Raw genomic sequence first — 27,024 nt, forward strand, 5'->3', positions numbered from 1 at the left:
ATAGCTTAGTGGGCGCACCAACTAACATATACTGTAAGTACCGGATAAATGTGGTAAACCTCAGTGGAATTTGCTACCCACATGGTGTGCAGTGTTTCCCACAAGTTGCCCAATCACAAGTTATCAGCTGCACGGTAGGCAATGAAGTAGGGAACCGGGAAGTCCCTCTCTTAGTGGCAACTTCTGGAATATTTTCTACCAGCTTGACTTTTTTGCCATTCTTTTCATTCACAGAAATATTTATACCAAGAGGTGCCCTTGATACATATATGGGGTTTTTTAGGTACAATTTTTGACTGGTCACATGGGGTACAACCATGTCAGGAAAGCCCAGTGTTACATAGTTCTTTGTGTCTCTTAACCACTTTAAACACTTAACTGGTATTTTTTCAACCAATTGCCCAGAAATTGTCAAATTGTGGTACACCTTGATCTTACATTGTTGGTGGATTTGGTACTTGTTTCCTATCTGGGCGCCCATCGCGGGCATCGCGGGTACATCGCATGCCATTATAATGACATGCGATGCGACCGACGCGATTACCACGATTTTACATAGGGACCAATGTTAAATGTCCCAATTGACCCGTGATGACCACGATTTACCATAGGAAACAATGTTAAATGGATCAATTTCCCCAAATTATCATGGGAAATGGGGCAAAAACACCCCTGAACATAGAAATGTCCCCCCAAAAGTAGTTGACGCCACCCCGCCATCAACGTGAACCCGAAGCGTGGCGAGCGCAGCGAGCCCGCGAGGGGCGGCGGTACGCGTCCTCCGACCTTTTCATGCCCTACTATCCACTAGGGCGTGGAGTGAGAATAGAATAGTGTGGCGAGCGCAGCGAGCCACCGAGCCCGAAGCGTGGCGAGCGCAGCGAGCCCCGCGAGGGGACGCGGATACCTTCACAGTTATACGCGTCCCCTCGCGGGCTTCCCAGGTGTCCATGGCGACGCGGACACCTGGGAAGCCCGCGAAGGGACGCGTTTACCTGTGAAGGTATCCGCGTGCGCTCGCCACGCTTCGGGCTCGGTGGCTCGCTACGCTCGCCACACTATTCTATTCTCACTCCACGCCCTAGTGGATAGTAGGGCATGAAAAGGTCGGAGGACGCGTACCGCCGCCCCTCGCGGGCTCGCTGTGCTCGCCACGCTTCGGGTTCACGTTGATGGCGGGGTGGCGTCAACTACTTTTGGGGGGACATTTCAATGTTCAGGGGTGTTTTTGGCCCATTTACTATTGTTCCTATGCTGATTTGGGTAAATTGATCCATTTAACATTGTTTCCTATGGTAAATCGTGGTCATCGCGGGTAAATTGATGCATTTAACATTGTTCTCTATGGGAAAATCGCGGGCATCGCGTCTGGCCCATCGCACCCGATTTTTTATCGGCCGCGATGCCCGCGATGGCCCCGATTTTACCCCCGATGCCCGCGATTAAAATCGTGGGCGCACAGATAGGAAACAAGTACCGTGGATTTTTTAAGTGTATATCTATCTATCTATCTATCTATCTATCTATCTATCTATATATATATATATATATATATATATATATATATCTATATCTATATATATATATATATCTATATATATATATATATATATATATATATATATATATATATCTATATATATATATATAGATATATATATATATATATATATATATATATATATATATATAGATATATATACATATATATCTATATATATATAGTGTTAAAAAGCACTCAAATAGAGAATGTCTTTCCCCTTGTTTATATAACCATAGTCAACAAAGACTTTATCATAAATAAAATATTTATTAAAACAATTATATTAAAACAAGCTTATTCTTGGTTTTATATCAGTAATATTTTCCTTGAGATTATGGGCCTTATTCTGGTTAGGTCCGTGCAACGTACGTACGGTCCGTTTCACCGTACGTTTCCCGTACGCGGACGGTGAGCGTAAGTCCGCCCACAAAACATCCGCATACGGACGGTCACAAACACCGACAATGGGAAGTGGCATACACTTGAGCGTACGCCACCGTATACGGACGGGTCCCCTCTTAGACACCGTTAACTGGCGTACAACAGAGCATACGCCACCATGTACGGACGGGTCGCGTCCGTTTTCACACCGACATCTTCCGTATATCGGAGCGTACACCACGGTGCATGGATGGGTCACGCCTTTTTTCAATGGAAAACTCAGCGCGAGTCATCGATCGTGAGAGTACGTCTGTGCACGGTGGCATACCCTTCACATATATGGCACTGCAAATCTTGCCTTTTAACTATAATTAAGACAATTAATTAATTATTATAACTGTTATTCAATAATTGTTTTCTATTAACTCAATTGTCTACCTTAATAAACACCCTAATAAAACAACATTTTAAGCCTCATTACATGTATATTTATTATGTTCTAATGTGGCATTTTAATCACTATCTATGTGTCCCCACATTGGTTTAACTTTTAAATAAAGTTATGTTTGTGTTACAGTGAAAAAGTTGACGCATGTCGACTTCTGTGAATTGTCCTGCTTTTTAAAGTATATCAAAACACTTTCTGAATGGGAGTAGATGGTTATAAAATAACTACCTTGACATATATAAGCAGATCTTTGAATGAATCTTACCTAAAATGAAACCAACCTTTACATGTTGAAGTGTAGAAAGATATGCTTCCAATGTGTTTGAGGGCTGTGTGTGGCTTGCAGGTAGTAAAATCATGGTTTTCACTTAATAGGCTGCAGCATTGCTTCTTACATTCAGGTGTATGCGTTTATGTCCTAATCAGCGTTAATTAGCAGACCCAGGCGTCCGCTGTCATACGGTATCTCTAGGGGTGGTCTGGAGCTATCTTTGGTGTCCGCCTGTTTTTGGCCCAAAATGCACGGTGAGTTCGCCGATCGAGCAGTTGTAGCACTGTACATTTTTTCTGCACACCCCCGTGTACGCCCATGTTTACGCCCAGTATTGCTCATTATTCCGGCCACTCCCCTAAAAACACCCCCATGCCGCCCACAATGACCGTACTCTTGCGGACAGGTTTTTTCGCACAAAGAGACCCGTCCGTGAGTGGTGTGAGGTCGCCGCACCTGCGCATTGCGAAAGCTACGCATGCGCAGATGAAAAAAAACCCGATCCGCCCGTATACGGTCCCACCGTATCGAGCAGAATAAGGCCCTATGTATCATAGCAAGTACCCGGCGCGTTTCATCTCTTTATGAGACTTTATCAGGGGTGTAGTACTTTTTATGAATCTTTAAGGAATCTGTAGGATTTAATATAGGTGGATATTCAATGTAATCTCAACCACAGTTGTCCAGAGTATAAAATAATGTAATGAATAGGTTTATCTTCTTCTTTTATTAGTTGAAGGTGAGAACCATTTTAAATTAATAATGGTTTCACCATTTTAATTGGAAGTGGTGTACCGCTAAAAGAGGAAACTTTTTAAAATTTTATCCTCAAAAAAATGGAATCCCTTTTTCCTCAAAGTGGCTTAAATCAGGGCAAAGGAGTCGCCTTAATGCAGCCTGTGGATGTGTACTCTCCAATGTCCAGATAGCAAGTTAAGTCTCCAGAGTTTCCCTCTTGTGTTGTTGTGCCCTGAGGACTGGGTAACCCCCAAAAGTGCTTGGCGCTAAATACACATGGTTTTTGCTATATTGGCTTTGAAGTTTTTTTGAGTACCTCCTATGTATTGGATGATGTCTGGATTTCTATAGGGAAGGCACCTTGAGTGTTCATTTAGGTGAGTGCCAGCATATCGTGGACTTTATATATTTATTTATATATATATATATATATATATATATATATATATATATTTATTAATTAAAACCGTATTACCCTTTGCTACTTTTTTCTTCTTTATATGTCCATTAGTGGAGAAAACCAAAAAGTGATCTGATTATTTGTTTGCACTGGAGTATTTACAATTTTTGTTTATATTCACGTTTAAAGAGCATCCAGGGACCACTTCTTTTACCTACAGCAGTGATTAAGTAAAGCACATATCCCTTATACAGATGAAGCCGCTCTCATTGAAGCAGCTCCCGGCTCGCCACGTGCCAGCCCTTGCCAACGAATGTGGCACATGTTCATCAGAGACACTCATGCGGCCCATTCTCGCCAATGGACGCGTGAGTGTATGAGACGCTCGTGCATCCAGTCACCGAATAAGAGCGGCTCCATCTGTACACCAGTTTTTAAATTCCCTGCTGTTAATGTTCTAGAGTCTGTGATCGTCAGCATGGGGGGCACTGAAGAAGGGTCTAGAGAAGAAGAGGGACTGCGAGGTAAACTCTCTCTGCAGCCACCCACACTGTTTATCTGGCTGGTTGCATCGTTTGCAACCACATCATATAATGCATTGCCTGGTGGGGTTGCAAATGATACGACCATGCCAGGCAAGTGGTTAACAACTGTTTAGGTAATTACCACAATTTTCAGCTTTAAATATTATGTTGTGTATATATATATATATATATATATATATATATATATATATATACAGTATATATACATTTTGATATTAAATATTGAAAACATTACCTCAAAAACATGGCACGAATTAGTAATAAACCCTGGACTGGTTGTGCTGTAATCTCTCAGTTCATCTGATACCTGTGAAAAATAAGCAAATACTGTATATATAATTTCACATGAGAAACAACATACGATGTCATAAAGAAGTGTTGCTGTATTAGGTAATTTGAAAGAAAATAAGGCTGTATAACTGAACAGATGGAAACGTGTTAGTATTCCTCCTCCATTTCTGCATTTGTGCCATACTGAGTTGCAATCTCTTAAATGCTTTCACTAGCAGGCCCAGGGAGACGTGGAGATAAGGTTAGGCTGCAATCATGGTTAGGCTAAAATAGAAGTGTTGACATTCTAAATGGTAATGATTAAAGTACTTGTTATTAAACAGTAAATATAAAACTGGGAAGAGACAGAATAATTTTCATATCCAACACATTTCATCTACAGATTCAAGGGTGCTATTGTGATTTTCTCAGGGGTACAAATGTACCCAATGTACCCATTTGTACTGCTCAAGGGGTTACATCAGAACACTACGCTATGTTTGCTCAAGAAGAAGAGAGGAGAAGAGAATTGTGAACTATTTATTATGGACTCTTTATTAGCCTAGCTGTTTTCTTTCTCTCCATTTTACCTGTCTCAATGTTCTCTTATCCTGCCTCAAACCCTAAATCACTCTCCCTTCACCACAGGGGTGGTGTAGGATGAGAGTGGTGAGCAATAAAGCCACCTACCAGGGATGTTCATAATCCTCCACATACAAAGAAGGGGCCAGGCTGCTGCTGGGTCTAGAGCTGCGCATCCTCTTGGCCTTGCACCCTGAATGGTGGCACTGCCCCCACACCCCTAGTTATAGCTCTGGGCAATGCTGCATAAATGTGTTAATATGTGTTGGTGCATACTGCTAGACTTTAGTTTGCCACTAGTACAGTAGAAGTTATTTTTAAGCTAACAGTGGCATGCATGTATAGGTACAGATGTGTCTATATACATCTAGCCTCCTTGTGCGTTAAACAGCCCTTCTAGCCAGCCATCTTTTTGTGCAACTTTTTCCATTACAATTCCTCTGTATCTGCATAATAAATGCTATGTTACAGTGCTTTACTGCTTTACAGTAAAAAGTAACATGACATTTCATATGCAGAAACACTAACGGTCACACACAGAATATAGACATGCTGCATGCCAGTATACTCAGCAGTTTTGATAACAAGAAGCTTTGCTTTGTAATGGGAAAAGTCGCACACGATGCCACTCGTGCAACCAAGTTAAGTGGTGCTCATGCATTATGTGTAATGCAACTTGTAGCTCATGTAGGAAAGATGTATGTGAACACATCTGTATATATAATTTCAAAAGGAAGAGGCCACAGGATTTGTGGTAAAGGAGAGCATGGTTGGTACAATTGCAGTATAGATGGTAAAGACTGCCTGCAGTCATATCCATAATAGGACATAATGGGACAGAAGCATATTAGATCTGATAAGCTATAAAGCATTACAAAATAATTTACAGTTAAATTGACAGTAACCATTTAGACGGTGAGTGTCCCTGGCAAACTGTCCAGGAGTAGTCTTGGCTGCAGACGACTGTTGACCATTGGTGGCAGTAGGGGCTGAGAGCAGAGTGTGCCCAGGAGAGCAGCTGTGTGCTCCACCGTCCAGCTCTTAGGTGCCCACACACTAGAATGATTTCTGGTCGGATGCGCGCTGCCTTGGATCTTTTGCTAAATCTTCTAATCTTATGGTGCCCCCACACTACAACGATTTTTTGCTGATTGGCCGATTTCCGATAAATGGACCGATATATCGGTCAATTTTTTTTTACCAATGTGCTGCATGATCAATAGGAACACACACATGGGATCTTAAGAGAAATCTTTGGTAAAGATGTATGCTTGCCTGAAATCTTTTGTATAGGATGGACAAAAGATTTCAAGGCTAATTTATGCGCACACCTTAAGATCGCAGATCTTTCTACTGTGTGGGCACCTTTACTGCGCGTGTCAGGAACAAAAGATTTACAAGATGACCCATGGAATAACCCACTATGGGTACACATTTAGCAATGTGACTGATCCGCGTCAGAGAGCTATATAGTCAGATTAATCACCTAGTGCAGTGGTTCCCAAACTGTGTGCCGTGGCTCCTAGGGGTGCCACGGAGTAGTTGCAGGGGTGCCCTGGGTTGGTTGTCCAGGACAAATTCAAATTATATATAGTTAATGTAAAAAGGAAAATCAGTGCTTGTGACTTCCAATTATAAAATATGTGGGTAAACAGAAGTGAATCATGTTCCTCACCACATAACTGGACCTAAGGATGACACATAAGCGCAACTTATTTAATTTAATATTTTTTTCTGAAGCTCGTGGTATCTAACTTTTGGCCTAGGGGTGCCGTGAAAAAAATTCTGATACTCTAGGGTGCCGTTATTCAAAAAAGTTTGGGAACCACTGACCTAGTGTATACCCGGCTTAATACTCTTTGTAGATTAAAAATGTATCATAATGCATATAGACAGTGATCTTATCAACAAGACTCTAGCCCAGGGGTAGGCAAGTAATTTTTGACGGAGTCCAGAAGTTTGAAATTATTTTGTTTGAGGTCCACAAAATCACACAATGATATATTTTGAATGTAATTCGTTTTTATTTTGATGCAGATTCGGGTATACTAATTATTACTTACTTTGTAATGTACAACTGCTTAGTAGTAACATACTGCATTTCTTAAAAGGAATTTTAACTATGATCGCAACCCGCGACCAGACAAAAAAAAACATCTATTTTCAAACATTTGCTCATCAGTGGTGAGGTAGGGGTGGGGGGGGGGGGGGGCTGAGGGCTGGGAAACCTTCCTGCTCCCCCTGCATACCAAAGATAATAGGACACCACAGGCTGCTCCCCCTGTATAATAGTAATAGGACACCTCAGACTGCTCCCCCTGTATAATAATTACCGGACACACACAGACTGCTCCCCCCGTATAATAATTACAGGACACCTCAGACTGCTCCCCCCGTATAATAATTACAGGACACCTCAGACTGCTCCCCCTGTATAATAATTACAGGACACACACAGACTGCTCCCCCTGTATAATAATTACAGGACACACACAGACTGCTCCCCCTGTATAATAATTACAGGACACACACAGACTGCTCCCCCTGTATAATAATTACAGGACACACACAGACTGCTCCCCCTGTATAATAATTACAGGACACCACAGACTGCTCCCCCTGTATAATAATTACAGGACACCACAGGCTGCTCCCCCTGTATAATAATTACAGGACACCACAGACTGCTCCCTCCGTATAATAATTACAGGACACACACAGGCTGCTCCCCCTGTATAATAATTACAGGACACCACAGACTGCTCCCCCTGTATAATAATTAGAGGACACCACAGACTGCTCCCCCTGTATAATAATAACAGGACAACACAGGCTGCTTCTAGTGTTGCCAAAGTAGCAGCCACACCACTAGTTTGAATACTGGCAATAAAACATCTGCTCACCTTTATGAACTCAGTACATGGGGAGCGTGCAGGCCACAACCTGCAAATGCACTTAAAAGTGCCTCCCGGCTCCGTTGCCTGCACCTTCCTCTCTCCCTCCCTCAGACCAGGTCCAGTCTGGGGACACGGGGAAACGGTGGCAGCCCCTGCTCAGTAGCGACGCGAGGCGGGCTTGCAATGCGCGCCGTCTGCCCCTGAACACGTCGGCCGCGGCATCGACGTCAGCACCAGCTCACGTCGTGCGCGTCGTCAGCCGCGGCTCACGTGGGGGAGCCGCGTCAGCGTACTCGTCCGTCAGGGGAAGGAGACATCATGTCTCACTTCCCCTGTCATTACAGCAAAGAGCGCGGTCCGGAGATCTGGCGGCTGCGGTCCGGAGATGGACCGCGGTCCGCCAGTTGCCGGTCCCTGCTCTAGCCAATACTCGCTGCTCTTTAGAGAACTGGTTTGCATAGCGTTGGGGTGATAAAGTCATGTATCACTTAAAAAAATCGCAGTAATAAATACTGACAAAGAGAATTTACTTACACGTTTTGATGTAAGTTCTTGCCTATCTCCAAGTAACTTCACACTTTTGTCTATGACTGAAAGTCCGACTTGTGAATTTGGCTCGGTAACGTTGATCGTAAGAGACACCTTATCAGATGGATTGGCTTGTACTTTGTTCCATGAAATGAAAATCTACAAATGAAATTATTTATAGGAGGGGGAATTGGGAGTATTTTCAGACAGACAATACAAATTGTACAATTAAAAGAATCACTAAAATAGTAAGACAGTTAACTGATCATTTACAACAAAATATATGACACTGAGCCAGTTATCTTGTCTATGTCAATACAAGCAAAACATTGGCGTGGAAAAGGTCAACTCATGAAAGATTGACATGATTTTTTCAGAGTGTTATGGTGACAATGTCAACACCTGTAGGTCCCTTAAGTAGCCTACAGAATCCTATCGCATAGCTACAGTAGCTTCACTTTACCGTTCCCAATCAGAGGTCATGTGGAAGGAAAAGTATGAAAAAGTCAGAAATATAAAAAAATCTTGACCTTTTCATGTGCCGACATTTGCCATGTCAACCTTTGATTGTGTCAACCTTTGTCTATGTGGACCTTGTGCATGTCGACCATATGGTATCAACTTATTACACAGTCGACCCATTGACCAGATACCGGCAACTTATGCCTTCAAAATATATTTGATATTTCATCTCTCCTCCTGATTCTGTTTATTACCCCACACTATCACTTATAATCAGTGGCGGTTTTTACCTATGGGCTTCGGGGCGGCAGCCCACCCCCAGTTAAAACTGCCACTGTCTCTGTGAGACTGCACTGGCTTCACTGTGACTGGCAGTGACTTCCTGCCAGTCACCAAGGCAGTCCCTCCTTGACGCCTCTCTGTGGGCTACCGAGCGTCAGCCCATAAAATCCAGGGATTGCGCATTGGCAGTACCTACGTCGATAATGTGCACATGCCGGTCTTCGTGCCAGTCATCGGTGTTATACAGGTGCCAGGACCGTGATATCCCTTCTATTGGCTGTTGCTGAAGCAGCCCATAGAATCTGGCCTCATGCGCAGTACAGATGTTTGTACTGCGCATACGCCAGTTCCGGCACCTGTCATCATAGTACAGGCACCCGAAGCATGGCTGGCATAGCGAGCTATGCGAGGGAATGCAGTACACTTAGACAGTGTCCATGTCGAGCTATGTCAACATAGACAACAAAAATATTAAAAACGCATGTCGACCTTTTCCATGTCGACCTTTTGGTTGTCAACCTTTGGACCCTGTCTGCCTTTTCACTGTCAACCTGTGGAACCTGTCGACCTTTTGACCATTAGTGGTCGGCCATATGACTGTAGACCTGGACACTGTAGATCTGATATAACATAACCATTCTGCTCACTCTCACTTTTCTTACACTTCATCAAAACAACAAAGAGGTGTGATACCCTATGCTTTGTATTGAAGTGCTGAGGTATTAGAAATAACAATTATTTTTTGGTTTATTCTATGACAATAATAAATTACCTTGTTTTCAAAGTTAGGTTGAATATAGAGGGTTGTAACATCATTTATAATTGTCCCATTCTTCATTACATGATAAACAATTAAGCATGCCTCAGGAGTCCATGAGCTCTTAGGATTCAATGTTAGAGATGTCAAGTTTTCTTTGCCAACATCAACAATCTGACCTCGGGAGACAACCTATCAAACAAAAGAACAATCCAAAAAAACTGTAAAAGAATATGTTGCATGTCCTGATTATGTCCTGAGACTTTTATGCCCCTTTCAGACCGCACTTTAAAAACGGTATATTGCCGTTTTTTTACCGTTTTAAAACGGTAATGTGTGCGGTCTGAAAGGTGCAGGACCACTTAACCGGTTAGAAAAAAACGTTTCAGAACCGGTATTTTAGGCTCAAAATCGGTTCTGAAACGGTATTTAGGACCCAGCCAATGAGCTGGGTCCTAAATTCAGCACAGTGAATACTTAATGAGCGCTCATTAAGTATTCACAGCACTGGAGCCCCCCCCCCCCCCCGCGCGCGCGTCGACACCCCCCGCGCGCGTGTCGACCCCCCCCCCCCCGTGTCGACTTACCCCGTGCCGGTATCTTCGTTGTGGTTCCCGGCACTGCAGCTCAGTATGCTCGGAAAGCACTTATGAAAAAAGTGTCTTTCAGAAAATGGCTGCCCCCATACGAAAGACCGTTTTTTTAAACAGGGTTTCCTATGGGGCAGCCATTTTCTGGAAGACACTTTTTTCATAAGTGCTTTCCGAGCATACTGAGCTGCAGTGCCGGGATCCACAACGGAGGTACCGGCACGGGGTAAGTCGACACGGGGGGGGGGGCCTCGACACGCACGGGGGCGTCGACATGCGCGGGGGGCGTCGACACGCTCTCGGTCGACACGCGCGAGGGGGGGGGAGGAGGGGGGAGCTGCACGGAGGGGAGGGCTGAAGGCTGCACTGGCTTTGACCCTGTATTTGGAAAGTTTCCAAAAACGGGTCTGCCAGTGTCAAAAAATCGGCACTTAAACGGTAATATACCGTTTAAGTGCTGCGGTGTGAAAGGGGTTTTATCTGGCAGACCCGTTTTTGGAAACGTTTCCAAATACAGGGTCAAAGCCAGAGATGCGGTCTGAAAGCAGCATTATTGGCTTAACAGATTACATTTGCTGTCTCTCTTCACTGATGATCCTGGAGGAGGTATGGCTGCGGTCCTGGGATGTCCTAACAGGCTCAGCATGGCTGCGCCTCCTCCCAATAATGCTCCTCCCAATTCATCAGGGAAGAGACAAAGCCGGCTAGGACAGCAACCTCTGGCAGCAGTCTGCATGGAAAGGCGAAGCCACCCACAGGGATCTAGAGGTAAGTGCTCACCCCTGGCACCGCAGCACCATGTAGGGTTAGGCAGCGGAACCACTGGGAAGCAGGAGAGGTTTGCCTATATATTAAAGGAATAGGTACATATAAGGGTGCCAAAATGACATTTTATCTTTTCCCCCAATAAAAAAACATTTTGATACCTCTGCACTATAACAAAGTATACCCTAAGCAAGCTAAAATCATTTAACATTTACATAATTATTATAAAACATTTATATAACATGGGATGTAAATGAAAGCATATAGCAGCAAGGGCCTGATTCTTGTTGACTCGGTTCCCGGCATTTTTTCGCTTCATGGACCAATGTTTTGGCTCTACGCATGCATATATGCAAATATATGCATGTGCAGGGCCACTGTGCGAATGCAGGGAGGATGGAGGAGGTCAGGAGAATGGCGCATGGGGATGCCCAGCGTTTTCTGAGCATTACCACAAAAATGGTAGGCACGCCCAGCAAAAACGCTGGGTGCCCCTATCTGAACACAGGCATGCCAAAGCCTGCACAGGGCGGACAACTGACATCACATGACATCAGCACCCGCCCCATTCTCCGCCAAGTTCTTTGTAAATAAAAGTCAGTCAAGAATGACTTTTATTTATGGACAGGTGAAAAATCATTCAATGGTGGTCGTCCATCGAATGATTTTTGGCCCATACGCTCGCATGCAAACGGATGTGTAGGCAAAACATACATTCGCATTGCGGTGGGGATGCACGCACGGCAGCGAGGGGGGGCTGCATTCCCTTTCCCGGCGGGCAGCGTTAAATGATAAATTATCAAAATTTTACTTATTACTAATCCTGAATTAGATCCCCCTTTTCCTTCCACAACAGTGTGACAATTAATAAGAAGCTGCCCAATAACATATTGGCAGATATTAGAGGTATGAAACTACACTTTAGCCCCATACACACTAGAAGACAAAAAAAAGACAGAACGCCCTTTGTGTACACTCAATATTGTAAATGATGCACGTTCCTGCACATTGTTAATGATCCCCTCCCTCATGTATCATGTTTCGGGCAATAGAGGTCCTCCTTAATGACGCAGCATGGCGTTGCTTCTCCTGCCACCCCCAACCCCCCTACCATCGCTCACTTCAGAGCCTGCATCGACAAGTGTGTATGCACTTGCTAATGCCGGCACCTACCGCTGTGTCCACACCGCCACCAATAATGGTGTCGGCAGGGTCGTCTAGTGTGTATGGGGCTTTAGAATAAGAAATGTTTCTCTTGCTCGATTACCCAATAGTGGGTGTAGCTGCATGTCATGAGGCTCAGCAGGGTCTCAAGATGAATAGAATTGATGTGTATTTAAGCTAAAACAAAGAGCATTTCAACCCAAACTATGGACTTTATGCTAGATGATGCACTCCCATGCTAATTCGCACGGGAGCGCAACGTTTTTCTTCTGCGCATGTGAATGCGATGTGTGCGAGCGGCGCTGGCCACGGCGAATAGAGTGTTCACCGGTCACTCGCACACAACAGTACGGGCGTGGGGGGCCAGGGAATGTGCATTCCCATGAAAACACTGGACGTTCTCATGGTAATGCCCTGATGACGCGGGTGCCGGGGGAGGCAGCTGACATCACCGGAAGGCAGCTGACTGCCCTGTCCTCATACAGGACACACGCAAAGCTAAGACACCTGAGAGTGTCTTAGTTTTGCGTGTACGCTCCACATCATTTGATGGTCGGCAACCATCGAATAATGTGGTCCTAGCCCTCTAGGCTGGGAATGGATGTTTATGCAAATTATCCATTCGCAGGGGGACGGGCAGCAATGCGAACGGCAGGCGGGCTCAAAAAGACACGCACCACTGAGAACTTGAATAACCTCCTATACACAGTGCAGGAAGCTACTGTTGCTGACTTGGCATAAAATGTTAGAAAGGAAATGTGTTTAAGTAAAGACATGCCAAATTACCAGATATTTTATTTCATCCAAAGGGACATTGCTCTTTACTTCTAGGGTAAACGGCAAGCCAACCTAGAAGAAACGAGAAAATTGAAAAAGAAAATAGCACATATCAACTTTCATTAAAAGCTTTGCATTAAAAGTAATTTATTGGGAGATATGGTTTGCACATGCCCTCAATCTTTGCTTGTACTTTCAAGGTTTTTTTTTTAAGCCATGTCATACAAGCAACAAGTTCAGTTGTTTATTTGGTTACCTCAGTTACATGATGTACTCTATGGATTATATAGAATTGTATACAGTTATATTGTGATATAAAATCATGTCTTTACAAAATGAAGGTGTTTATTAAAAACAGGTATATTCATTTTACATTTTAGCCAGTTAACACCAGGGACTTTGTACCCAGCTCCAACCCGTGTCTACACCTGGCTTGTGACGCCTTTACACTGGCATTCCAACCCAACATAATCCCAGGTGAGTGATGTCACTGGAGGTGGGTCCTGAACCGGCACTGGGAGATGAGATCATCTATTTTGTTACTGCGAACGGGTTCCGGGACGCATCGCCCCGGGTTACCAGTTTCCACTGCACCGCAGGCTGGGTTTAATCAGTGTTCAACTCGGCTCGCTATCGTAGTTGAAATGACGGGTCAAGTTGACCCGGGTAATTTCAACTGAGTGCTTTTTCACTGCACAATATCCTGGGTTGCTACACATTCATGTGCAATAACCCGGGATATTTTTGGCAGTGTAAAAGAGGTATAAATGTACAACAAAATAAACATCTTTGCATGTGAAAACCTCTTTAATAAAAAAAAAAATGAAAGCAGCAATTTCTTTTAAAAGGCTAAAACATGGCTGTATGTAACTCACAGGCTATTACTGTACGAAGGGGCCGGCACCCTTTTCCCCAATACCTGCTGTTAACGTATTATGCTTAATGTGCTTGGGGCATATGAAGCATTATCCATGCTGACAGAACCAGCGATTACAGATTAAATCAAATTTATCCCAAAAATGGATTGCGGGTCCGTTTTCGGATGATAAACATGGCCGCTAATTGGATACAACAATAATGACCTTTGATTAATCATGATATCTGCCCAAAAAGCATTGGGCCGCAGTAGCACACGCAGGGGGGGGGGGGTTCTGAGTACCCAGAAACCCCCCCAGGATTCTAAGGGCCCTAGTCTGAAAGCTGAGGGTCCCCTCTTTTCATGGGTACAAGAATTTTAAAAATCAGCCCATGGGAACCGGAGATATCTGACTTCAAAGCAGTGGTCCCCATCCAAGCCTGTTAATTGCTCTTCCCAGTCAGATATTTCAGGTTCTGTCTGACTTACAGTTTTTCTGAGGGTATATTCCAAAAGCTGAGACTCTCCCCCTTTGATAAACAGGAGTAGCTTGTCTCTACCTTTCCCAGAACCAGAGATATCAGCCTTCAAGCAGCTGGTTACTGCTCCAGCTCCGCACAATTGGTATGTAGTTTTATATAATTCCATTAAAATCTAAGAAATCTATTGCTGGGAACTGGAGATATCTGCAGTCAAGCAAGCTGTCCTCCCACCAGAAAATTATGAATAATAAGCCCACTCCACTATACACCCCTCCTCTGCATATTAAACATCCTCTACCACCCTTGAAGTTATGTATCAGGGCCCCTTCATTCAGCCCAATGCCCCCTTCTCCCACCATCTGTTCAGTAAAGGGGTAATTAGTGGAAATTACTGATCCAGGCCCTACATGCTGAGCGGTTGATATAATACCCCCTACCACCCAGGGGACATCAAAGCTTCCCCCACCCCTACCGCTGGAGGATCGGTAGGGGCCCCAATACATTGCTATGCCCAGGGGTCTACACGGCAGTTGAGGCCCCTGTATGTATATATATATATGTATGTATGTATGTATGTATATGTGTGTGTGTGTGTGTGTGTGTGTGTGTGTGTGTGTATATATATATATATATATATATATATATATATATATTTTATTATTATTATTATTATTAATATACATTTGGTCTATCTATAATACTTTAACTGACCCGGCATATACTGGGTCACCTAAGTGCCCATCTCTGTGCTTTGCTCCGCTCCTCTGGAAACCCCCTTCTGAAAATCCTGCGTTTGCCACTGGGCCTAATAGGGATATCAATCATAGTCCTTTATCAGTTTTACTTAGAAACACTGCTGTATCTGTTACCTTTATGTCCTGGTTTGTGTTTTCTATCTGAAGATACACTTTATTTGGTGAGTTAAATAGATCATCAACAACAATAGAATTCACACTGTCCAAAAATGTTGCCTGCAAAATATAAGGTTTTAAAAGAAATATGAAAAGAATGAATAGTTGGTATATATGCCCTGAATAAAAAAAAGCATTATGTACAACTTACATCTGTAGCAACAATGTAATAATATATTAGTTATGTATTATGTAGTAAGGATGTATATACTTCTTATGCACCTGAGAACTTGTTTCGGTGCTTAAGAGTTGGAGACTCAGGGGAAAATTCGCAAGGGGGCGCGGATTACTTCACATGTATTCCGCGTCCGCTCACCACGCTTCGGGCTTGGTGGCTCGCTACACTATCTGAAAAGGTCGGAGGACGCGTACCGCCGCCCCTCGCGGGGTCGCTGCGCTCGCCACGCTTTGGGTTGGCGTTGATAGTGGGGTGGCGTTAAAAATGGGGGGGGGGGCATTTAACATAGGAATCAGCCATCAGGGTGCCTGTACAATGTAAAATCGGCTATGATCGCGTCGCATCACATGCCATTATAATGGCATGCGATGCGACGCAATATAAAAATTGTACAGTCGGCCCTGAAAACCCTCAAATCGGGTCCCATCGCATCCCATCGCATACCTTAATTAGTGGTATGCGATGCGATGTGGGGGTGGCGTTAACAATGTTTAACATAGTTTAACATAGTAATCACCCATCAGGGTGGCTGTACAATTATAAATCGGGTCTGGGGGTGCATTTAACATGGGAATCACCCATCAGGATGCCTGTACAATTAAAAATCGGGTCACATCGCATTGCATGCGATATGATCGCATGCGATGCGCCCGATATTTAATTGTACAATGCCCTACGATGTAAATCGTGGGCGCCCTGATAATACACAAGTACCGATTTTTCGTTTAGTTTTTTTAGTATATGGTATATTTCAGGACTTCTTAACTTATGCTGGGACTGTGGATGAACACCAGAGTCCTCCTCCCATATTTGGTTATATTGTTCTAAGATTCTGAGTTTTGTATTATTATGTTATTATGATCACCAAAATTGAATTTGGGGAGTGTATGCCATCAGTGTCCTTGGGTCCCAGCTTAATCTAATAGACCTTCCTATTTCTAAATATAAGTAGTCTCTTTTATGGTGTCTACATACGGGTCCACCGTGCCTGTTCCTCTACTCTTTGCAAACATATGTATTGTACTAGTATTTTTGCTTGATGTTTTTGTTTTGATATGTACAAATTAATACAATTTTACTCAATTTAAAAGTAAAAAGAAGACATTGTGTCAATGTGTTAAAATCTATTATTGCTGTTTACTGGAAGGCGCTCCATCCTCTCCCAATGTCTACATGGTTTCACAGAATAGATACTGGATATACATGGATATAGAGGACATATCTCTCTCCTACCAGGATAGACGCCAGGAATACAAAGAATTTTGGGAATAACAGGAATATTTGTTAAGACAGATCTTTTTTATTTAGTACCTTCTAGAAGATAATAAATAGTATCTGATTGGTTGGCCATAGCAACGTAGCATCTGAAAAAGAACTCCCATCTTAGTAAATTTCCCCTCTGGATGTACTTTTTTAAACATTTTTAGGTACTTATGTAATATCTGGGCTCCCATTTTTCTCGCCACGCTTCGGGCACGGTGGCTCGCCACACTATATAAGATCAACTCCATGTGTAGTTGGATAGTAGGGGTATGAAAAAATAGGGTGCATTTAACATGGGAGCCCAGATAATACATAAGTACCCATTTTTATTGTTACCACTTTCCTGGTTCATTTGCAATTACAAAATAGAAACTGACGGAACATAAAAAAAAGTTATCGGCTATACTGTATTTTCTTAGATAACATTGGTGGATTGAGTCTGATCTACTTGGAACCGCATGTGGTTTTGAAGCAATCTGTCATTTGACTGAATAATTTTAAATACATGTGAGCACACCAAAATTTCTCCAGGGTTGGTGTCTGCAGTGTACCTACCTCCAACCCATCCTCGCTGGTGCTCAAAGAGAGTGTGACATGCTCTGAGCCTCTGATGCTGTCACTTGTCCCTCCTCCAGAACAAGCCCCCATAGTCATGCACAGGGGCTGGGCTGTGCGGGTGGCCAGGCCACCCACCCTGTATAGGCAGACTAATTGATCAGCAGTGAGATTGGCAAAAAGGGGTAGTGCTATTTTCAAAAATGGTGGCATTGCTTTTTCCCTTAATATGATATATATATATATATATATATATATATATATATATATATATATATATATATATACACACACACACAGGCAGGTGTTGAACTGGCACTCTTCTTGTTAGACAACTTCCCCGGGTGTGGATGGACAAAATCCGCGTTACTCCAGTACAGAAGATTTATTTAATGTCACATAGTGCATATGTCACAATGTCGACGTTTCAATACCCTAAGGTATTTTTATCAAGACAACATATGCTGACAGGTAACGTGCTCGCACGGCAGCGAGGTAACATATATAAGCGCACGGAGGCGCACAAACAAGCAAATATATTCTCACAAGCTCCTTGGATACAAACAATATGGAAAACTCATCTTGACCTTCTTAATGTATCGACCATTTCCAAATCAATATTTAGCTTTTTGTCTATATTGACCTTTTGAAGTTGCCCTACTGACTGTCATCCCTTTATACCATATCCGCCAGAAAGAATTCATGCTGTATTAAGGGCAAATGGTGGCCCAACAAAGGGGATGCAGTCAAAATCCCAACATTGAAAATCCCGACAGGGTCAAAATACCGACAAGGACAAAATCCCGACATGGACAAAATCCTGACATTTAAAATCCCGACATGGTCAAAATTTCGACATTTAAAATCCCGTCAGGGTCAAAATCCCAACATATAGAATGAACAGGTGAAACAGTCTACATGACTTTCGGTCGACAGGTGCGAGGTTGCCATGGGTTTTTTCACTGTTTTTTGAGCCGACATGTGCCGACAGGCGGTATTTCATGCCCTACCATCCACTACGGCGTGGTGGGAGAATAAAATAGTGTGCCGAGCGCAGCGAGGCACCGTGCCCGAAGCATCGCGAGCGAAGCGAGCGATGCGAGGGGCTGCAGTTCACTTGCAACTGTGTCCATGTCGACATTCGGGTAAAAAAAAAACAGTGAAAAAACCCATGTCTACCTTGCACCTGTCGACCGAAAGTCATGTAGACTGTTTCACCTGTACATTCTATATGTCGGTATTTTGACCCTGTCGGGATTTTGACCATGTCGGGATTTTGTCCATGTCGGGATTTTGTCCATGTCGGGATTTTGTCCTTGTCGGTATTTTGACCCATTCGGGATTTTGACCCTGTCGGGATTTTGACCATTGGGATTTCATACCGAATCCCAACAAAGTACTAACCCTGTGGTCAATAGAAATTCTCACGTTTTTTCTAGTGTGTAGGATTGTTCATGAACTGTACAGTTATGATAACAAAACCTGCACAGTGACCACTATAGGCCCGATACCAGCATTTGTTATGTCTAATAAAGATCAAAATAAGAACTAACTTTATTCCTAATACAAACAAGCCATGTGTTGTATTATGCTAATATACAAATTTAATTTGAATACCATTTAAAATGTAAAACACAAAATATTTACAAAAAATATTTCTTACTTTATTAAAATATTACTTACCTTTATTTTTAAATGAATTGTATCAGAATGTATAGGTATCTCCATGTGAATGATACCGTTTTTATTAACAGAGTAAGTTTGAAACTGTTCTATTCCCATGTTCTCTTCTTCTGGTAACATTGTACTGAATTTTCCATCAGTAAAAAACATTTTTGACTGTGTTACTGTCACAGAAACATCATTCTCTCTTTCTTCTGCTGTCAATTCTCTTCCATCATATCTCCGAATCCTAAGCTAATTTATACATAAGGACAAATATAGAAAGAAAAAAGTTACTCAGAATCTTAGCACACAATGAAATCGTACCACAATCGTACTATTAGACAAATATATGCATAATATAGTAATATGGTAATCTAATTATAAGCATCTATCCAGGGGCAGAGCAGCCATAGGGCTCACTGGGAATCTCTCAAATAGCCTGTTGGCCAGTTGTTTCTTTTTTTACTTTTGTCATTACATTACTGTATCAGTGGCGTAACTATAGAGGGTGCAGGGGATGCAGCTGCTATGGGCCCGAGGCCTTGGGGGTCCCGAGAACCAGCAGGCAGTCGCCTGCATCCTCTATAGTTACAGCACTGGCTGCTACCTTTTGAATATTTTTTTTTTAATAATATATTGCGGCGCTGTGCTGAGTTAAGAACTCGGCACTTCCTGGCTCGGAATGCATTGAGGACGGGTGCTGTGCTGCTGGGGTCCTAATAGGGCAGGCTGCTTCTAGCGCCAGACTAGAGGGCGCTGCGTCTGCCCCATCCATTTGCCGGGCGCTCACTGAGATTGTTACAAGCGGGCGCCCGGCGGCTCCTGCAGGGACATCTGAGTGAGAGCGGAGAAATGTTCTCACAGTCATCACTACCCGCCGCAGCAGCACAGCGGAGAGTCGGGCAGGCAGCTGTTCATCCGGATCGTGCTCACACCTGGGCCAGTGCAGTCCACACTATCTGAGATCAGGTAACAAGGGGTGAGGGAAAGGGGAGATTACATGATCAATTTAAAAAAACTTTGTGCCTGCTTCCCATTTCACCTAAATATTCCTACTACCCCTGTGACAGCCTGTCCCTCTCCCCCACCTGCTCTTGCCTATCCACCCCTCCCCCACCCTGTGACAGCCTGTCCCCCTCTCCAACCTGCTGCCCCCACCCCCCAGGAAGTGATAGCCTGTGTGTGTGTGTGTGTGTGTGTGTGTGTGTGTGTGTGTGTGTGTGTGGTGCCTGTGACCCCCTTTCCCTGCAAGTGACAGCCTGCCCTTACTCCTCCCACTCTCAATCTGACACACCATCTTCTTAATTCCTTCTCTCGCCTACTTATCCCCCCTTTATTCCTCCCTCTTAGTCCCTGACACTCTGTCTGGGGGGGGGGGGGGGGGGCATAGCAAAATCTTGCTATGGGGCCCATAAAGTTCTAGTTACGCCTCTGTACTGTATAAAATAGTTGGGTGAGGCAAGGGAGGTAGCTAGTGGTGCAATGGGCGGGGGGGGGGGAGTTGTTGGTGACATGATAGATATTGCAACACTGGGGCTGCCTTGATTCTCTGGGCATTACCCACATACGGTTTGATTGCTTCATGTGAAGCAAGAGCACCATCTTGCTTGGAAATAGCTAATTGCTGCGCTACTAGTTTCTGGGCTGAATTACTGCACATGACTTCTGTAGGCTCTAAAGAACCAGGACACCCTACTTAGGTCTCTCCCTGGCCATGGTCCTTTAACAGACTAAATTCTGCTGCAAAATGCTTGCTAACTTCCAGTCTACAGTTTCTTGTTAGGAGCTGCTGCAGCAGGTCGGGCAGTTCTGGACCACATCAAGGCAACAAGGCACCACATTACACCAGCTGAAATGGCTGATGATACCAACGATTACTAGGCAACTAAGGCTGTTGATGTCTGTTGATTCTGGCAGATGGGAAGCTCCCTATGTATGTGCAGGTGCTCAGTTGAAGTGTAATTAATTTCAAGGGGGTTGTCTCTGTTTTGAGTTTCTGATTGGCCCCAGGTTCTGGTAAAAGTCATGGATGACTTAACCACGCTGCCAGTTAGCTGCTTCCTGACAAAAGTCAAACAGCTGAATGACACAGCATTTGGTTCCCGGTTGTTGAGGATCGCAGCCTACACATAGCCTTGTTCAATTTAGTGTCTGTCTTATTTCTCTACCTTCTTATTTACAGTATAAAGCTGGGTTTTCAGCCAGCATGATTCCTGACCATGCTCTCGGATATTACCTTTCTCTTACTGTGTGGTCGGCGGCCATCGGGTGATTTCTCCTGCAGTGGGCGCATGTGAGTGGATGTGTTTTCATTACACATCCCCATGCATGTTAACGAGGGGAGTCAGCGGTGGCGAGGGGGTAAGGCGTTCAGACGGGCAGCGCCTCAGGTGCTCAGTAACCTGCGATCTACACAGCTTACTGAGCCAACCTGAATGGGCCCCTATATGAGTTAAGCATGTCGGTTAAATGCTTGACAATCATGTATGCACAGCAAGGATCAGGTAAGATACAACGAAAATACAAATGGCGAGTGTTAAGACAAGTGCTCATACATCAGATCACAATGACCTTGAAGAGAGTTATGGACAATGCAATGTTAGATAGAACAAAGCATGTTACATGTTATAAAACAAACTTACATATGTAGTGAAGTTAAGCATCGGTTTCAGTACTGTAGGATAGTTGTAAAAGTCAATGTAGTACTCTTTGACGATAACATATATACTTGCAGATTGATTCTGTGTCACACCTACAGTAACAAAGCACGAGACATCATTATACATATTGATAACAAAAATCATATACTGCAGATATAATTGCAGAAAATAATCAAGATTTAACTAAAATTAAGCCTAAGCTTTACACAAATCAAAAGTCTTACTAGCAACGCAATGTGACTAGGATGCACCAGGAGACTGCATTAATTAATTTGATAAATGATACTCCACGTGTGACAACAGAGTCTCTGAATCTGTACACAAAAGTGCTCAAATGTACATAGCAGCAGCATGATTTTTTTTTACAAGTTTTGTTCTGTCCCGTATACAGACAGTGGTATACCCCTTTTACACCAAAAATCCCGTATCCGACCAGGCATTTGGAATAAGGATCCAAGCCGGGTGGTATCCGGGATTTACACCGTTTACACAACCGCAGTGTAGACGGAGGTGGCACTGGGAGATGACATCATCTCCCAGCGCCGGGACCGCGGTGATCCCTGCCGGAAACACGATCGCTGTGCTGGGGGCAGCCCAGCACCAAGGTAAGCTGCTGGGCTGCCCCCATCCCCCGTACACCCCCCAGCTGTCGTCCAGGAGGAGAATGGATGCTGCACACAGGCATCCATTCACCTACTCCGCTGCCACTGCAGCTGTCTGCAGAGTATAGTGACAGCTTGGGGGGGAACCACACTAACTGCCACAAACCAAACTGACACACTGGTAGGTGGCTGATCTGTTTAAATTCTGAACTGTGCTGCAACCCCTCCACTAGAAAGAAGTATAGATTTTGCATTAGCTGTCTTTTTTGTAAATTGATTTGGAACATAATGCATGTGAGGATTGAAATTATTAAATTATGTAAGCGCCTAAACATAATGGTTGCATCAATAGTTCATACAATGTGTGTGGTTAAAAGGAATGGTGTGTGATTTTTTCAAAAGTGCCCCTCCCAGCAGCCAGCCAGTAGGTACAACGTATGCTGTGGACTAAAAGGAAACCAATGTTAACTTATACGGTAGATTTGAAACTGAGCTGGTGTTGTGAAATTACTTTCTATACAAATCATCTCAATGTTAATGACAGACTTGTGACTCATCCAAGTAAACATACTGTAGCAGAGGAAATCACATTTTATTTATCCACTGACAATGCAGTAACTTATTCTAGGTCATAGTTTTAAGTAAATAGTTGGCCCTCAACTCTTGCGAGAAGACTGCCACTCAGCTTGCACTTACAATAAAATGTTAACATTATACAATTCCAGTAGTTTATTAACTGCAATTAACGATTATTGTTCGTTTAATGTTATTTGTTTGTTATTTGATTATTATTGTCTGTATGCATTCTCACCTAATTTCTCATTTAAATAACTCCTCTCCGAAAGGCCACGTTTGGTGGCTCCGTAACGAGGGAGGGGAGAGTGTTAGAATGTTGGCTGGTTTTGTCTTTAATGAATATATATTTCTGCTTTCTGTTAAATGTGGATGCTTCATTCCTGAAATCTCCCGTAACTCACAGACTACTACTTTTGGGTCACTGTATTCATTTAAATTTCTCTAAGGTGTTGAGCAATGTACAAGAAACCATTACAGAAGCTACCATTTGTATCTGCCTCAAGAACTCATAGTTGTCATAGTTATTGGGAAACACCCAATGACACCCAATTTGTTGGGAGTCCTCTTAGGAACACAAGGCACATGGGTTTCTGCAAAGTCGCCCACAATTCATGTAATCCCCTGATTGCACACACACTCATACAGTAAGACACACACTCACTCAATACTAAACCTTTGGGAAACTAGAGTGTTTTTATCAAAAAAGATATTGGGCCTGATTCCGATGTGGTTGCAACTTTGATGTTGTATCACTAGCATCTAAGTGCTTATCTGCAGACTGTGCATAGCAACCACAGTGCACATATGCCAAGGAACCATTGCAAAGTCTTTTGAAGTGAGTAGTCAGACTGACAGGAAGAGGCCGTTTGAGGAAGTTAATGGGCAGCGGGCGGGATGCTATAAACGAAAAATGCAATAAAAACCCTGTTATCAGGGTTTCTACCGCATTTTCATATGCAGGAATTCCCGCTTGCGGGGTTTTTACTGCGGGGGTATCGCTAGGCAAAAACTGCCAATACCCCATAGAAGCCTATGGGCTTCTTAATGTGACCCAGTGCCGCCCCATATGGACCAATGCAGCCCCGCAACGACCCCCCTCACCTGTGTCCGGGCAGCACAGTGCTGTGATTTCTGGACCAGTGACCTCTTCCTCCCTGCAGTGTACATCCTTTTCTGGGTGCAGGGAGGAGGAGGAGCCCAACCCGCAGCAGCAGTAGCCAGCAACCGGCTAAGGGAGGGAGGGGGAGTAGCTGGGGACACTGCTCGGTACTTATGTAGTATCTGGGCGTCCGATTTAGAAATCGGATCGGATCGCATCGCATCGCATGCGACCAAATCGTATGCGATGCGATGGTCAAGATTTTTCCATAGGATTCAATGTTAAAATGGTCTGAGTCCAATTTAACATAGAATTCAATGGGAAAAAGGGGTCCTTTTCCTTTCCCCACTATCCAAGTGGGCATGGAGTTGGATATAAACCTGTGGCGAGCGTAGCGAGCCACCGAGCCTGAAGCGTGGCGAGCGTAGCGAGCCCCGCGAGGGGACACAGAATACTTTTTAAGAAATATGCGTCCCCTCGCGGGGCTCGCTTCGCTCGCCTTGCTGCGCTCGCCACACTATATAAAATCAACTCTATGCCCACTTGGATAGTGGGGAAATGAAAAGGACCTTCTTAACATTGAATCCTATGCAAAATCGCATCGAATCGCATCGCATCGCATCGCATCTGATTGTATGCCTAAAGGTAAGGCATACAATCACAAAATCGGCAGCCCAGATACTACATAAGTACCCACTGCTCACCCTCCGCCAGCTGCTTTGCAATGGGCAGCTCTTATCGCAAGAGCTGCTTGTTGCTATACTAATTGCATATGTTAGAGCATATGCAATTATTATCATTGCGGTAGCCAGCGGAGGGGCTATGGAGAATAGAGCATCCTGCCCAGAGTCTGGAAAATGCAGGTGTGTCATGAACATTTTTGAGACGTGTCCTGGCATGATTTCATTCAAATAAAACATGGTGCCAGTGTTGAAACTCCGACAGCAATTCTGCACAGCTGTGGAGGCACACAGAGAGTCAGTGTTCCTCACATCTGTGTCACCGTTGTGATGGGGCACAAAGTTACTGGTCATGTCGCAATGGCTTTGTTGGGCAGCTCCTGTTAGGAACTGCTACACTTGCGATGCTTTGCAGTTTTGTCACTAAAATAGATTGATGTTGCATAGGCAATGAAGAATCGGAATCTAGTCCACTATGGACAAAGGTACCATTTATGGAAATAACACTACTAAATAATTAAGGTTCCACTTACAGTATTTGTATGTAGAACATCCATATATTGGTAAATATACAAAGTGTCTGGAAAAAACTTTGTAGTTTACAGTGAGGAAATATGAACAGTTACTGCTAACTTAACAAAAATTGAAAGTAATTTAAAACGACTCCACTTTACAGAAGGATGCCTACATTCCTAATGACTCAACCATGCTGAATAAAACGTATTGAATTGCATTTATCCACAACTTCAGGTAGAGATCCGCCTGTCTGTGTGAGCAAATCCAGCAGCAACCAAGCCCTATAGCAGCACTGATGACTCTGAAGGCACTTCCCACCTCCTGAAGAATTGATTCATAACCCACACTTTTTGTTAACCAAGAAACCAGGTCTTTAAGGACATGTAAGCTGTTTAAGCACAAGTTATCACTGATAGACTTGTCATTTAAAGAAGAATGGATCTGCTGTATACCATGGTGTGGATCAAAAGTGAAAAAAACATGTTGACATTTTGACTGTCGGCCTTCCCAATGTTGGACTAATGCTTGTGTGGATACCTATGGGTCAAGGTAGATGAGTGTCAGTATGTATGTGATGTATGTAATAAAGTTATACTTTACCGGTGTGTGTGTTTATTTAACTATTTGTACTGTTGTGGAACTAAACGTTCCAGCAGGCCCATTATTGCCCTGCATGCTGGGACTTGTGGTTCTCCAAGTCCCTGTATGCGGTGCAGGCTTGCTGGGACTCATAGTTCCACAAATAAATAATAGGTTTTTCTATTTTTTACACAAACATCAGCCTGGTGCCCGCTGCTCAGGGGCACCAGGGACAGCCCCAGACTTCAGCCTCGGCAGGTAAATTCTAGAGGGGAGACCCCTTCATTGGGGGAGGGGAAATTCCCCAGGATCACTGCCCGGGCTGACCGGTCAGGGGGTAAATGCTTTGGCCGGGGGGGACTTGTATAAGAAAGGGAGTGCAAATGCCAATCACACAGGACCAATATTAGATTTATAAGGACCCCCACATATTTAATCAATTCAAATGCCTATTATAATGGAGGTGTGTGACCAATGGACATAGAGATATTGTAGACAAATCAAAAGAGAAAATTTTGTTCTTTGTAGTGGTGCACCAAAATGTGTTAAAAATTAACTTTTATTTAGATTGAAATAAAAGACTGCAAAATATTTAAGAAACGTACAACATATAGTAGTGAAGAAGACAATATAAGTGTTAAATAATAGAGGGGTGGAAGGCGGGCAGCACACTGTGTGTCTCTTTGTGTTTTCAATAAAGATTGCTTCACTTTACCAGCGTGTTTGTACAAATGAAAAACTGATTTTGTTGTGTTTATGTGTGTGTAGTGTTTTTCACAGTAATTTTCTGTTTAAATAACAATATCACATTATTCACACAATACGAAATAAATGTGTGAGTGGAGAAAGAATGTTTCTCCTTTATTTTGCAATTGTGTCTCAGATTGTAGCCTTAAGTTGATAAATATGACGTTAACACCGCTCCAAGTATTGTTGCTAGTACTTGGAGGTAACACTTGTATCATCTTGTTCACTACTATATGTTGTACGTTTCTTAAATAT

General features: G+C 43.5%; 1 protein-coding gene across 4 annotated transcripts in view; it reads right to left on the minus strand.

Moving 5' to 3' along the window:
* The window catches only part of LOC146064098 (CD109 antigen-like), a 216,304-nt gene that overhangs the window by 128,621 nt on the left and 60,659 nt on the right, over positions 1-27,024 (minus strand). For all 4 annotated transcript variants that reach the window (XM_083177197.1, XM_083177198.1, XM_083177196.1 and 1 more), the window contains 7 exons: positions 21,953-22,062; positions 19,329-19,562; positions 15,608-15,709; positions 13,410-13,472; positions 10,120-10,296; positions 8,610-8,762; positions 4,562-4,633 (listed from right to left, as the gene is read on the minus strand). In XM_083177197.1, the coding sequence (XP_083033323.1) occupies positions 4,562-4,633; positions 8,610-8,762; positions 10,120-10,296; positions 13,410-13,472; positions 15,608-15,709; positions 19,329-19,562; positions 21,953-22,062 (911 nt within the window). The remainder of the gene's footprint in view (positions 1-4,561; positions 4,634-8,609; positions 8,763-10,119; positions 10,297-13,409; positions 13,473-15,607; positions 15,710-19,328; positions 19,563-21,952; positions 22,063-27,024) is intronic.

The sequence above is a fragment of the Crinia signifera genome, chromosome 3 (assembly GCF_055691185.1).
Source record: "Crinia signifera chromosome 3, ASM5569118v1, whole genome shotgun sequence".
Taxonomy (NCBI): Eukaryota; Metazoa; Chordata; class Amphibia; order Anura; family Myobatrachidae; genus Crinia; species Crinia signifera.